The sequence below is a fragment of the Hemiscyllium ocellatum genome, chromosome 29, assembly GCF_020745735.1.
Source record: "Hemiscyllium ocellatum isolate sHemOce1 chromosome 29, sHemOce1.pat.X.cur, whole genome shotgun sequence".
NCBI classification, from domain to species: Eukaryota; Metazoa; Chordata; class Chondrichthyes; order Orectolobiformes; family Hemiscylliidae; genus Hemiscyllium; species Hemiscyllium ocellatum.
The window spans coordinates 44,054,298-44,069,379 of NC_083429.1; the positions used below are offsets into that span (position 1 = coordinate 44,054,298).

Here is a 15,082-nt window from a genome sequence, read left to right on the forward strand (position 1 = left end):
GGTGGTGAAAAATGGTTCCAACTTATTGTCGTTGAAATAGCCAGAAAATGCAAGTGTGGAATGGTAAATGCTTGGAATTTCTGAATCGGGTTTTGAGAAGATTTGTAGCTCAGGTTGAGGTTCTGGATGTAGGTTTGCTCGCTGAGTTGGAAGGTTCCTTTTCAGATGTTTCGTCACCATACTTAGTAACATCTTCAATGAGCCTCCAGATGAAGTACTGCTGATGTTTCTTGTTTTCCATTTATATATATATGGGTTTCCTTGGGTTGCTGATGTCATTTCCTGTGGTGACGCCATTTCCGGTTATTTTTCTCAGGGGGTGGTAAATGGTGTCCAAGTCAATGTGTTTGTTGATAGAGTTCCGGTTGGAATGCCATGCTCCTAGGAATTCTCGTGCGTGTCTCTGTTCGGCTTGTCCTAGGATGGAAGTGTCGTCCTCAATCTGCGTTGCACCATTTTGTTTTATTTGGGCAGAACCTGACAATTGGCTTCAGCGTCCTCCACGAACAGGAGTGAGGGATATCAGCTCCTGGTATTGGCTCCAGATCTCCCACCCCATTTTGCTCCCTTAAATTAAAGGATCCAGGCTGGCTAATCCCTGTGGAATTATGCTGTCAGATTGAGTTAGCCCCTCAGGGAAGGGATTGTGTCACTGTCATTTTTCTGTGTGTGGGAACTTGCTTTGTACAGAATATCAGCCTTAATGTTCAATTCCAACAGGGGTGGCTCCTGTACAGAAAAAACAAAGAAATGTAAATGTGACATATTTGTTGGCATTATATTGTTGGTCAGCTCAGTTGGCTGAACGGCTGGTAAATGCTTGCAATGCAGAGTGATACCAGCAGCATGTGTTCAATTCCCACACTTTCCTCTCCCCTCGCCTGAACGGAGGTGATCCTCAGGTTAAAATTCTCTCTACCAAAGAATAGCTCTTTAGTCCTCTGGGCCTATGGCAACATTACCTTGAGTATGTGTTGCCAATCCTGTTTGAATGTATCCTTTAAGTAGCCTGAATCAATTATCGGGTTTCTTCACAGCACTCCCTCCCACCTCCAACCGCACCCCCAAGCCCTCTGCTTCTTGTTGCACAATAACCATCCGACTGCAGGTTCTGATTAACATTCCTGACAGTTTTCAGACTGAATTTGCTTGGAAAACACCAATCATCAGAAAGCCAGCTGTGATTTATTGTGGAAAGCAAATATTTACATGAGTTATATGGACTGATGCTGGATTCTGATACAGGAAGAGTGACGTTCAGGGTTTCTGTGCAATGAAATTGTTTGAATAGCTAGGAAATAAGGGAAAATGGTTAATTAAGTTTTCTGGGAACATTCATCTATCATACAAATGGTGGTAGGTGCAGTAGAGGAGAAGGATAAGTAACTGTGTAAGTTGTGTTGTAAGTAGGGAGTTAGTCACAACCTGAAAACGCCACAGGCCTGTTCAGATGGGGTCAGTTATTCCTGTTTGTAGTAAGGGTAATGTAACGCTGTTATGTTCCTTGATAATAGTTCTATTTCGTTAAAATGGCAGTTTCAAAGTGAAAAATTCGTTCACTTGCAGCACTGTGATACAACACAACTTTCCTTTTAAGATAGTGAAACCTTCCCAGTTGTTTGTCTCATGTACTTCCACTTAGAGGGGCAAGAGACAAGGTTTGCAATCGCCTTGTTTGTCATTGTTTGTCATTTTTCATGAGGAAATACAAACTTGCTTCAATCTCTTGCAGCCTAAAGGGCTAAAGAGCAATATTAACAGATTTCTTCCTCTTGCATCATTTGTTGTGTTCAATTGTATTGCTGAAAAAGACCTGTTCGAACATTTTCTGAATACCCCGACACATTTAACATAAATGGCAAATTAAAAGGAAAATCACCAAAGAGAAATTTGTAGCCGAATCTTTTTGTCTTGCAAATATCGGGACAGGTGTAAGAATGGCAAATTTCAAAGGATCATAACAATTTATGCTCCAAGAAGAAACTGTGCTAATTAGTTTGTTAGTTGGCTCTGATTGGCCAATATGATGCCATAGGGAATGTAATGAGGAACTGCAGGCTCTCCAAGTTCACGTCTAATCCAAAACTGTTGCACATTATCAAGGTATTCCTTTGGTTTGCAGACAATGGGTCCCTGTGGATGAATGTGTGTAGCTTCTAACAAACATAAACATTACAAGCTTAATTGGCTATATTAAAATAGTTGTTAGCGTAGCTATTAATATGTTACAAATTGTTCAGCTAGTGCTGCCCATTTCAAGTCTAATAGACTTTGTTTTTTGGGGTTTGAGAGCATGGGTTAAATGACTACAGTCTGTACTCTGCTAATTACAATCAGAGATCCTCATGGATAAGTATTTGATGGAGTAGCAGGAATTGGGATTCAAAACTAGTTTAAAGAATGGAAGCAGAGTAGGAATTAAAAACAGTTTTCAGTGGTGTAAGACGAGAAGCTATGTTTTCTTCTGACACTAACTATAGCAACATAGTGCTTTTTCTCTATATTAGTCAGTTTACCAAATCAGCCTTGTCTCTGTATCCATTCTGTGGAGTGAGCTCAAGTGGAGAGATATGAAACTTTGTTTATTGCTGTCAGTGATCCATTTACTAGCGCAGTGTGAAACCTCTTACTTTCAAGATAGGAAGAAAAATCCATTTGTCAAGACCATCTTATGAATCCTGGGTGTTTCAGACCTTCACAGTTGAGTGATTTGTGTGGCTGGTTACTTGAGGTTTGTTACCAGTATGAGTTTTTGATTTGTAAATGAGTATCTGCCATTTGTGATGAAGAAATAGAGGATAACTGCACTTGAACAAAGATGAAAAGCTTTCACTGACTTGAGACATTTGGCAAACCTCATGTAGTACCTTTGTAAATGACAGTTATAACAATGGATTCTAATCACTATTTGCTGGATTATAGACGAATGACTGATGTGACACATAGAAGCACAAATGTTGCTGAGAATAAAGAAATACTGAAGCTTTTCATCCTGCACTCATCAGGATAGATGCAAGAATATCAAATCTACAAAGGGGCCAATAATGTTACATCAGAGTCCACATGGCAACCAATCAGCACCATAATTCTCATGCAGTATAACTTGCTGTTTGCTTTGAAATTTGCAACTTTTGTGTCTTTCCTGATGAACACAAGTTGAGAAGTCTCAACTGAATGTCTCTTTTTTTCAGCAATGTGGATTTCAGTCCCACCAAGTGACTGAAGGTGTGGTTATGTGATTGGAGACACTGTCCTTTGAATGCATTGTTAAAGTGAGGCTGCTTCATTTGTTGAGATCCCAACATAATTTGAAGAGGGCCAGGGAGCTCACCCTAACCGACATTTATCCCTTGAAACAACATGATTAAAAATAAATGGATTGGTTATGTGCCTCATTTTTTTAAAAAAATTCTACGTTGCAATAAGTGGTCCATTTGTTTAAGTATTTTGAGTCATTTTAGTGTGATAAGAAAATATATTGACATAAAGTGGTCTTGTTACTTTTCTAATAGTTTACTCTTCTATGTACTGTACCAAATCCTGCCATTCCTTTAATCTCTTAGCTTGTGCCCAGCCCACTTTATTTCCCCTTACCATCGATATTTGCCCCTTTCTAGGCAATCAGGTGCTAAAGCAGGACAAGTGTGGGCACCCGAGGGGTCTACAGCCTTTAAATGTCTCATCTCTGCACGGTTCTGCGCAGCATTACTCAGTAACATTTCAGACTGCGATGAAACGTTCAACTATTGGGAACCTGTAAGTTTTGGAATCTGAGTTTTACAATTGCTGTGTGAAAGCTGTTTTAAGTTGTATGTTTAGTAGTGCTAAAAGATGTGATACTAAAGTAAAAACAAACTTGAGTTTTTGTTTATCACTGTAACTTGATTGCAGAAACCATTGAAACTGTAGAAATTACTTTTGCCTCAGTTAATTGCAGTGTGCAATTGCTCAGTGTTAAATGCAGCTTTCCTCTGGTGAGATAGATGTTTACTGAACAGTCCCTTGAGGGTGAGCTCTCTCCTGCCTTCACCCCCCGCTTTGGTGCATTATGTAAACTGCCTGAAGATGTAGGTTAGACCATTTTGACTTCGCAGATGATCCCTGTTCCCAATCAGTAACCCTAACAGTCAAAGCAGTTTGCTGGAGTGAGGGGAGAAAGGACAGAAAAAGTAAATGGCTGGAAAAGAGCATTTGCCTGTCCTGGCTGAATCAGTGGTGATCTGTGGCAAAAGTAAATATATGGAATAAGGGGGTAAACTGCCAGGAAAGAATGCTTAGTAATACTGTGACTGAATATTGACTAAAACACACTAAAATTGCATTGTAACAGGATCACTATTTAATATGCAATAAGTTATTTTACGTTGTGCTTTTTTTTAAACAATAGCAAAGTTTTAAGAAGGGAGGGGAGAGGAGATGATTAACCAGGTCACTCATGTCCCATTTCTTTGTTCACAGACACACTTTTTGCTATATGGAACAGGATTCCAGACCTGGGAATATTCTCCAGCATATGCCATTCGCTCCTACGCTTATCTTTGGCTACATGTTTTACCTGCTTGGTTCCATGCAAGAGTTCTGCAAACCAACAAGGTGCTTTTTTTTAATTCAAGTGTGCCATTTTATTGCTGCTCAGCCAACAGTGGGTCTGAGGAGCATTCGGAATTAAATATGTCATTTCACCTCTTCACTGGTCAAGGCAGTGCTGACTATGCCGCAAACTAGTCCTCATTATTGCTAGACAATTAATTTAGAGAACCTGGTAATAATCTGGGAATCCAGGTTCGAAACCCATCAATAACAGATGGTGGAATTTGAATTCAACAAAAATCTGTAGTTGAATGTTTCCCTCTGTCTGCGTGAGTTTCCTCTGGGTGTTCAGGTTTCCTTCCACAATCTAAAGATATGCAGGTCAGGTGAATTGGCCGTGTTAAATTGCCCATAGTGTTCAGGGATCTGTAGGTTAGGTGCATGAGTCAGGGGTAAATGTAGGGGAATGGGTCTGGTTGGGTTACTCTTCAGAGAGTCAGTGTGGACTTGCTGGGCCGAATGGCCTGTATGAATTCTGATTCTAATTCTAGAAAAAAAGTCCAGTAATGACAGTGGAACTATTGTCGATTGTTGGAAAAATGTATCTCATTCACCAACAGCCTCCAGGGACGGACACTGCTATCCTCACCCAGTCAAACCTGCATGTCACTCCATACCCACAGTGATGTGGTTGTTGCCCATTCCCTAATTGCCCAGAGGGCAATCCGTGTTGGCCTAGCCTGTAAAGCCTACATTCTGTGAATAAATAAAAGATATATTTAGGCCCCAACATCATTGTGGCGGATCTGTGCTGCACCCCCTCAATGGTAATATATTTCATGTGAGCTGTGTTGCCTAAACGGCGCACGGTCCATTATAAGGGGTCTAACCAGAAGTTAGTGCCAGTGTCCTCTCTCATCTTTCCTGATGCTGTGTGGACCTCTTGAGATCTGTACATGGTAGCAACTTCCTGAAGCAGACGTCAGTGACTCTGCACATTGACTAGTGAGTGCAGACCCTTCAAGCAGCTATGCGGACTCCCGGATTAGTGGGAATGTCACTTAGTACAACTGAAGTATAACTTCATGTCCGTATTCCACTATTCGTTTTAATTATTTCATCTTTCCTGTAGGTGCAGGCTGTGGGTTTCATAAATGCCAGGGCATAGAATTATAGAACTTTACATTACAGAAGGAGGCCATTCGATCCATTGTGTTTGTACCAGTTCTCGAAAGACCTACCCAGCCAATTCCACTCTTTCTGCCTTCTCTCTGTAGCCCTCTAAATTAATCACTTCCAAATATATATTCAGCCGTCTTTTTTAAGAGCTGCCATGGAGTTGCCTCCACCACTTTCCCAGGCAGCGCTTTCCAAAGCTTAACAACTCCCTGAATAAAGGGAGTTTCTCCTCAACTCACACATAGCTCTCTTGCTGACAATCTTGAAATTATGATCCCCAGTTACTGATAAACCAACTCGTGGAAACAGAATATCTTCTTTATCCTGAAAAATTTCATTCATTATTTTGAATACCTCCGTAAGGTCACCACGTAATTTTCTCTTCTCCATGCAGAATAAATCTAATTTTTCTTATATTTCTTTTGTATCTAAAATCTTTTATTCCTGGTATTATTCTAGTAAATCTCATTGATCTCTCTCCAGGGATTTGATCTCCTTCCTTTAAATAAGGTGCCCAGATTTGAGGAGGTGTAGCATCCCTTCCTTGCTTTTATACTCTTTGCCTCTATTTATAAACCCAAGGATCCTATAAGCCTTTTTAACAACGGTTTCACCTTGGCTGGCCACCTTCAGAGAATCATGCATATGAATCCCTAAGTCCCTCTGCTCCAGTACTCCCCTCATTGATAGTTACATTGAATTTTTAAGAATACTTTCATGGGATGTAAGGCGTTACTATCTGGGCCAGCATTTATTACCCATCTTCCACTGCCCTGGACTTGGATAGCTCATTTCAGAGGGCAGTTAAGATTCACTTATAGGCCAGACCATTTAAGGGTGGCAGATTGCCTTCCTTAAAGGATTTTAGTGAACTAGGTGAAATTTTCATGGCAATCTTTAAATTGTCACAATTAGAACTAAACTACCTTTTAATTCCACACTAAAATTCAAATTTCACCATATGTCATGGTGCTTTTAAGGACATCAAAGACTGGATTATTAGTCTGGTGATGTTACCCCTATCTCTCAGCCTCCCCCCAGTGATTACTTAGCACCTATAAATCTAGCCAGATCATGCTGTCAGGCTCTTTGACAACAAAGAGCAGATTCCAGCCGGTGGTGTTGCATTGTGATCAGAAATGACACTCCCGTTATATTCCTATAACCCATCACCAGCCCAAACTCTGTTAGAGTTGGCTTCCCCAGCACTGTACATATTTATGGATATATTCATAATCCTAGAGGTTACACGTTCACATTCCATTGTGGTCAATTGTGGGAGAGAATGAAATATATTTGGACAGCACCAGGACAGAAATGAGCTTGAAAGTTGCAAGGTTGTTGGGAGAACAACTGGTTCACTCGTGTCCCTCAGATGGAGTCATTCTTTTTGCTGACACGACATGATTCACTCTTCATGTCCTTAGCAGCGGTTTACACAGGCTCCACACCAGGGCCTAGCATTAATAATCTTTGAGTAAAAAGTGAGGTCTGCAGATGCTGGAGATCAGAGCTGAAAATGTGTTGCTGGTTAAAGTGCAGCAGATCAGGCAGCATCCAAGGAACAGGAAATTCAACATTTCGGGCATAAGCCCTTCATCAGGAATGAGGAAAGTGTGTCCAGCAGGCTAAGATAAAAGGTAGGGAGGAGGGACTTGGGGGAGGGGCGATGGAGATGTGATAGGTGGAAGGAGATCAAGGTGAGGGTGATAGGCCGGAGTGGGGTGGGGGCGGAGAGGTCAGGAAGAAAATTGCAGGTTAGGAGGGCGGTGCTGAGTTCGAGGGAATCGACTGAGACAAGGTGGGGGGAGGGGAAATGAGGAACCTGGAGAAATCGGAGTTCATCCCTTGTGGTTGGAGGGTTCCCAGGCGGAAGATGAGGCGCTCTTCCTCCAACCGTCGTGTTGTTATGTTCTGGCGATGGAGGAGTCCAAGGACCTGCATGTCCTTGGTGGAGTGGGAGGGAGAGTTAAAGTGTTGAGCCACGGGGTGGTTGGGTTGGTTGGTCCGGGTGTCCCAGAGGTGTTCCCTGAAGCGTTCCGCAAGTAGGCGGCCCGTCTCCCCAATATAGAGGAGGCCACATCGGGTGCAGCGGATGCAATAGATGATGTGTGTGGAGGTGCAGGTGAATTTGTGGCGGATATGGAAGGATCCCTTGGGGTCTTGGAGGGAAGTGAGGGAGGAGGTGTGGGCGCAAGTTTTGCATTACCTGCGGTTGCAGGAAAAGGTGCTGGGATTGGAGGTTGGATTGGTGGGGGGTGTGGACCTGACGAGGGAGTCACGAAGGGAGTGGTCTTTGCGGAACGCTGATAGGGGAGGGGAGGGAAATATATCCCTGGTGGTGGGGTCCGTTTGGAGTTGGCGGAAATGACGGCGGATGATACGCTGTATACGGAGGTTGATGGGGTGGTAGGTGAGAACCAGTGGGGTTCTGTCTTGGTGGCGGTTGGAGGGGCGGGGCTCAAGGGCGGAGGAGCGGGAAGTGGAGGAGATGCGGTGGAGGGCATCGTCGATCACGTCTGGGGGGAATCTGCGGTCTTTGAAGAAGGAGGCCATCTGGGCTGTACGGTATTGGAACTGGTCCTCCTGGGAGCAGATGCGGCGGAGAAGAAGGAATTGGGAATACGGGATGGCGTTTTTACAGGGGGCAGGGTGGGAGGAGGTGTAGTCCAGGTAGCTGTGGGAGTCAGTCGGTTTATAGTAGATGTCTGTGTTGATTCGGTCGCACGAGATAGAAATGGAAAGGTCTAGGAAGGGGAGGGAGGAGTCTGAGACGGTCCAGGTGAATTTGAGGTCGGGATGGAAGGTGTTGGTAAAGTTGATGAACTGTTCAACCTCCTCGTGGGAGCACGAGGCAGCGCCGATACAGTCATCGATGTAGCGGAGGAAAAGGTGGGGGGTGGTGCCAGTGTAGTTGCGGAAGATGGACTGTTCCACATATCCTACGAAGAGACAGGCATAGCTGGGGCCCATGCGGGTGCCCATGGCAACTCCTTTAGTTTGGAGGAAGTGGGAGAAGTTGTTCAGGGTGAGGACCAGTTCAGTCAGTCGAAGGAGGGTGTCAGTGGAAGGGGACTGGTTGGTACGGCGGGAAAGGAAGAAGCGGAGGGCTTTGAGTCCTTCGTGATGGGGGATGGAGGTGTACAGGGACTGGATGTCCGTCGTGAAGATAAGGCGTTGAGGACCGGGGAAGCGAAAATCATGGAGGAGGTGGAGGGCGTGGGTGGTGTCCCAAACGTAGGTGGGGAGTTCTTGGACTAAGGGGGACAGAACCGTGTCGAGGTACGCGGAGATGAGTTCGGTGGGGCAGGAGCAGGCTGAGACAATGGGTGGGCCGGGGCAGTCAGGTTTGTGGATTTTGGGCAGGAGGTAGAAACGGGCAGTGCGGGGTTGTGGGACTATGAGGTTGGAGGCGGTGGATGGGAGATCCCCTGAGGTGATGAGGTTATGGATGGTCTGGGAGATGATGGTTTGGTGGTGGGAGGTGGGGTCATGGTCAAGGGGGCAATAGGAGGAGGCGTCCGCGAGCTGGCGTTTGGCTTCAGCGGTATAAAGGTCGGTGCGCCAAACTACTACCTCTACTTTATACCGCTGTGAACCGAGCTTCGTCACCACGTCTAACCCCGCCCCACGTCGATTTCCATCCCTGCCTCTGCCCATAACCGCGCCCCCACTCCCAGCTCCAGTCCCACACCCTCAGCAGGGGCCTCACCTTCATTCCCCTACGCCCTCGGATTAATGGGTTCAACACGCAGCGAGATATTGAACAATTCTTCCGCCGCCTTCGCATCCGCGCCTACTTTTTCAACCAAAACTCCCGCCCACCCTGTGACGACCCCTTCTCCCGCCTCCAACACACCCCATCAACCTGGACACCCCGTGCTGGCCTCTTACCCGCCCTTGATCTATTTATAGCCAACTGCCACCGTGACATTAACTGACTCAATCTGTCCACCCCTCTTACCCACTCCAACCTCTCACCCTCAGAACGTGCAGCCCTCCACTCTCTCTGCTCCAACCCCAACCTCACCATCAAACCGGCAGACAAGGGAGTCGCGGTAGTAGTTTGGCGCACCGACCTTTATACCACTGAGGCCAAACGCCAGCTCGCGGACACCTCCTCCTACTGCCCCCTTGACCATGACCCCACCTCCCACCACCAAACCATCATCTCCCAGACCATCCATAACCTCATCACCTCAGGGGATCTCCCATCCACCGCCTCCAACCTCATAGCCCCCCAACCCCGCACCGCCCGTTTCTACCTCCTGCCCAAAATCCACAAACCTGACTGCTCCGGCCGACCCATTGTCTCAGCCTGCTCCTGCCCCACCGAACTCATCTCCGCATACCTCGACACGGTTCTGTCCCCCTTAGTCCAAGAACTCCCCACCTACGTTCGGGACACCACCCACGCCCTCCACCTCCTCCATGATTTTCGCTTCCCCGGTCCTCAACGCCTTATCTTCACGACGGACATCCAGTCCCTGTACACCTCCATCCCCCATCACGAAGGACTCAAAGCCCTCCGCTTCTTCCTTTCCCGCCGTACCAACCAGTCCCCTTCCACTGACACCCTCCTTCGACTGACTGAACTGGTCCTCACCCTGAACAACTTCTCCCACTTCCTCCAAACTAAAGGAGTTGCCATGGGCACCCGCATGGGCCCCAGCTATGCCTGTCTCTTCGTAGGATATGTGGAACAGTCCATCTTCCACAACTACACTGGCACCACCCCCCACCTTTTCCTCCGCTACATCGATGACTGTATCGGCGCTGCCTCGTGCTCCCACGAGGAGGTTGAACAGTTCATCAACTTTACCAACACCTTCCATCCCGACCTCAAATTCACCTGGACCGTCTCAGACTCCTCCCTCCCCTTCCTAGACCTTTCCATTTCTATCTCGTGCGACCGAATCAACACAGACATCTACTATAAACCGACTGACTCCCACAGCTACCTGGACTACACCTCCTCCCACCCTGCCCCCTGTAAAAACGCCATCCCGTATTCCCAATTCCTTCGTCTCCGCCGCATCTGCTCCCAGGAGGACCAGTTCCAATACCGTACAGCCCAGATGGCCTCCTTCTTCAAAGACCGCAGATTCCCCCCAGACGTGATCGACGATGCCCTCCACCGCATCTCCTCCACTTCCCGCTCCTCCGCCCTTGAGCCCCGCCCCTCCAACCGCCACCAGGACAGAACCCCACTGGTTCTCACCTACCACCCCATCAACCTCCGTATACAGCGTATCATCCGCCGTCATTTCCGCCAACTCCAAACGGACCCCACCACCAGGGATATATTTCCCTCCCCTCCCCTATCAGCGTTCCGCAAAGACCACTCCCTTCGTGACTCCCTCGTCAGGTCCACACCCCCCACCAACCCAACCTCCAATCCCGGCACCTTTTCCTGCAACCGCAGGTAATGCAAAACTTGCGCCCACACCTCCTCCCTTACTTCTCTCCAAGACCCCAAGGGATCCTTCCATATCCGCCACAAATTCACCTGCACCTCCACACACATCATCTATTGCATCCGCTGCACCCGATGTGGCCTCCTCTATATTGGGGAGACGGGCCGCCTACTTGCGGAACGCTTCAGGGAACACCTCTGGGACACCCAGACCAACCATCCCAACCACCCCGTGGCTCAACACCTTAACTCTCCCTCCCACTCCACCAAGGACATGCAGGTCCTTGGACTCCTCCATCGCCAGAACATAACAACACGACGGTTGGAGGAAGAGCGCCTCATCTTCCGCCTGGGAACCCTCCAACCACAAGGGATGAACTCCGATTTCTCCAGTTTCCTCATTTCCCCTCCCCCCCACCTTGTCTCAGTCGATTCCCTCGAACTCAGCACCGCCCTCCTAACCTGCAATTTTCTTCCTGACCTCTCCGCCCCCACCCCACTCCGGCCTATCACCCTCACCTTGATCTCCTTCCACCTATCGCATTTTCAACGCCCCTCCCCCAAGTCCCTCCTCCCTACTTTTTATCTTAGCCTGCTGGACACACTTTCCTCATTCCTGATGAAGGGCTTATGCCCGAAACGTCGAACTTCCTGTCCCCTGGATGCTGCCTGACCTGCTGCGCTTTAACCAGCAACACATTTTCAGCTCCAGCATTAATAATGTCTCAGAATGATGTTAGGATCTGGTGTTTGCATCCTCCGGAAACTAGCCAAAACTAGCAAAGATAGATTTTTGAACAGGAAAGGAAATGAGGGTGATAGTGCCCGAGTGGGTAAGTGGAGCTGAGTCCACAAAAAGATCAGCCACGATCTTACTGAATGTGGGGCAGGCTTGACAGGCCAGATGACATATTCCTGCTCATGCGTCTTATGTTCTTATGTTTCTGAAATCACGGTTTCTTGCAGCAGACTTTTGGCTTCATTTTGGAAAACCAGTTGTACTGACTATAGGAGTTGGGAGGTCATGTTGCAGCTGTACAGGACATTGGTTTGGCCACTGTTGGAATATTGCATGCAGTTGTGGTCTCCTACCTATCGGTAGGATGTTGTGAAACTTGAAATGGTTCAGAAAAGATTTACCTGTGGGGAGAGGCTGAAATAGGCTGGGGCTATTTTCCCTGGAGTGTCAGAGGCTGAGGGGTGACCTTACAGAGGTTCATAATATCATGAGGGGCATGGATAGGATAAATAGACAAGGTATTTTCCTTGGGTTGGGGGGGTCCACAACTAAAGGGCATAGGTTTAGGGTGAGAGATATATTGTAAAGATATAAAAGAGACTTAAGGGGCAACTTCTCCATGCAGAGCATGGTGTGTGTATGGAATGAGCTGCCAGAGGAAATGGTGGAGGCTGGTACCATTACAGCATGTAAAAGGCATCTGGATGGGTATATGAATAGGAAGAGTTTACAGGGATATGAGCCAATTGCTGGCAAATGAAACTAGAGATTAATTCAGGATATCTGGTCAGCATGGGCAAGTTGGACCGAAGGGTCTGTTTCTGTGCTGTTATTCTGTATTGACTCTATAACTTCTTAAGTATAATCTGTGTGGAGTTTGCACACTCTCCCATGCCTGCGTGGGTTTCCTCCGGGTGCTCTGGTTTCCTTCCACAGTCCAAAGATGTGCAGGTTAGGTGAATTGGTCATTCTAAATTGCCCGTAGTGTTAGGTGCATTAGTCAGAGGGAAGCGGGTCTGGGTGGGTTACTCTTCGGAGGGTCGGTGTGGACTAGTTGGGCCGAATGGCCTGTTTCCAAACTATAGGGAATCTAATCTAAAAATCTAAAGTAAGTAATGTTGTCAAACTATTTGACACATCTGTAAGTCACACCATACTTTTGGTAAATAAGTAGACTTGAACGTTAATTTGATGCTAACCAAAGCTTGACAACAGGCTCCCTCCTCCTTGTGACACTTGTCTTCCACTATCCTTTGAGGATACTCAGAGTTTAGATAAAAGGACTTTCAATCTGATTCCCAGCAATAAGAGCCATTTCAGCATCTCCTGGGTTCTTAACCTCCACAGGTCCCATCCCTTGAACCAGAATCTGGAGAGAATCTGTTTCTTCGTTATATTACTCAACACCTAAAATAAAACAGTAGCTATTTTAGTCTTCCCCTCTAAGTCATTCAACCCCAGTCCAAAAAGACCAGCAACACATCTTTTCTGCCGAGATATACCTATCATGTGATTTTCTATTAGCTATCGGCCCTTTCCTCATATTAACCAAGTCATTCAGCTCTACCTCTAAACAGAGTGAGATTTCACTATACCCCATTCCAGAACATTCTGTTTTACATTAAATTGAAGGTGGTATTGTAACACAACATTTTTAAATTCAGTTTCACATTTGTAATCATATTGATACAGAAATTGCTGTCCTGTGTTTTTGGTTTAATCTATGTGTTTCTCTTCCAGCCAAGTGAGAACACTGTAATCTTGGCTCAAAATTAAAGATCTACCAACTTTAAACATGTTCATCCCTTACTTACAGTAATGAATAGTCAGTTAATACAAACAAACTATAGCAAACGTACCTTCCTATTAACTAATTAATGCAGCCAAAAATACTTTGCAATCCATTTGTGAGTCATGCCTTGCTTTTGGAAACTAAATAGCTTTAAAGATTAGATCCCATGCTCCTTAAGGTTAGGCACAGTCTCCCTTTCCCTATTATGGCTCATTAAGATCATGGCTGATCTATCCATTGTCTCAGCTCCTCCTACCTGTATTATCCCCATAATCCTTATTTTCCCCACCATGCAAAAACTCATCCAACTGTGTCTTGAATAAATTTAATGAAGCTGCCTCTACTGCTCCCTTGGGCAGAGAATTCCATAGATTCACTACTGTCTGGGGAAAGCAGTTCCTCCTCATCTCTGTCTGAAATCTACTCCCCTAATCTTGAGACCATGTCCCCTAGTTCTAGTCTCACCCACCAGCAAAAACAACTTGCCTGCCCCTACCTATCGTAATTTTATAAGTTTCTATAAGATCCCCTCTTTTTCTTCTAAATTCTAGTGTGTATAGGCCCAGGCGGCTCAACCTCTCCTCATCGGGTAACCCCCTCACCTCCAGCATCAACCTGGTGAACCTCCTCTGCACCGCCTCCAAAGCCAGTTATCATTCCTCAAATAAGATTTATCTGTAACATTACTGAGGTCACAGCTAATTAAGGGCATCCAAACATGAATGTAAACAGCACGGAAACTTAAGGAAAGGATGCTTAAACAGAAATTGCTGGGGAAACTCAGCAGTTCTGGCAGCACTTGCATAGAGAAAGCAGAATAAACATTTCTGAGCAGTTGTGCAGAAAGGTCCCCAAAAGAGAAAATGCTGGAAAATCTCAGCAGGTCTGGCGGTATCTGTAAGGAGAGAAAAGAGCTTTGACAAAGAGTCAGTTAGACTCGAAACGTCAGCTCTTTTCTCTCCTTACAGATGCTGCCAGACCTGCTGAGATTTTCCAGCATTTTCTCTTTTGATTTCAGATTCCAGCATCCGCAGTAATGTGCTTTTATTTTAGTGCAGATGGGTCACTGGATTTGAAATTTTAACCTTGTTGAGTTTCTCCAGCAGTCTCTGTTTTGGTTTCAGATTTCCAGCATCTGCAGTTCTTTGCTTTATTTTGGGGAGTTTATAGAGTTGCCCTTGGTTACATTACTCTGAATGTGACGCTAAAGTACAACAGATACTGATTTTTATGATTTCAGTTTAGTGGTTGATGTTTGACCTTGCAACTTATTTGCTTTAATATGGAGGGTCTTCTTTTTCCAGGTACTTGTCTTCTACTTCTTACGATGTCTCTTAGCCTTTTTCTGCTGCATTTGCGAGTTGTACTTCTACAAGTAAGTTGATGCATTTATCTATCAGTCTATGGCTTTCCTGTTTTGATATTT

At 45.9% G+C, this 15,082-nt stretch overlaps 1 protein-coding gene across 4 annotated transcripts in view; it reads left to right on the forward strand.

The window, feature by feature from the left end:
• Positions 1–15,082, forward strand: part of alg9 (ALG9 alpha-1,2-mannosyltransferase) — a 283,962-nt gene that overhangs the window by 3,558 nt on the left and 265,322 nt on the right. For 2 of the 4 annotated variants that reach the window (XM_060846829.1, XM_060846831.1), the window contains exons 2-4: positions 3,564–3,756; positions 4,459–4,593; positions 14,961–15,031. In XM_060846829.1, coding sequence (XP_060702812.1) covers positions 3,564–3,756; positions 4,459–4,593; positions 14,961–15,031 — 399 coding nt within the window. The remainder of the gene's footprint in view (positions 1–3,563; positions 3,757–4,458; positions 4,594–14,960; positions 15,032–15,082) is intronic. The other 2 variants (XM_060846830.1, XM_060846832.1) reach the window with 2 other exon arrangements.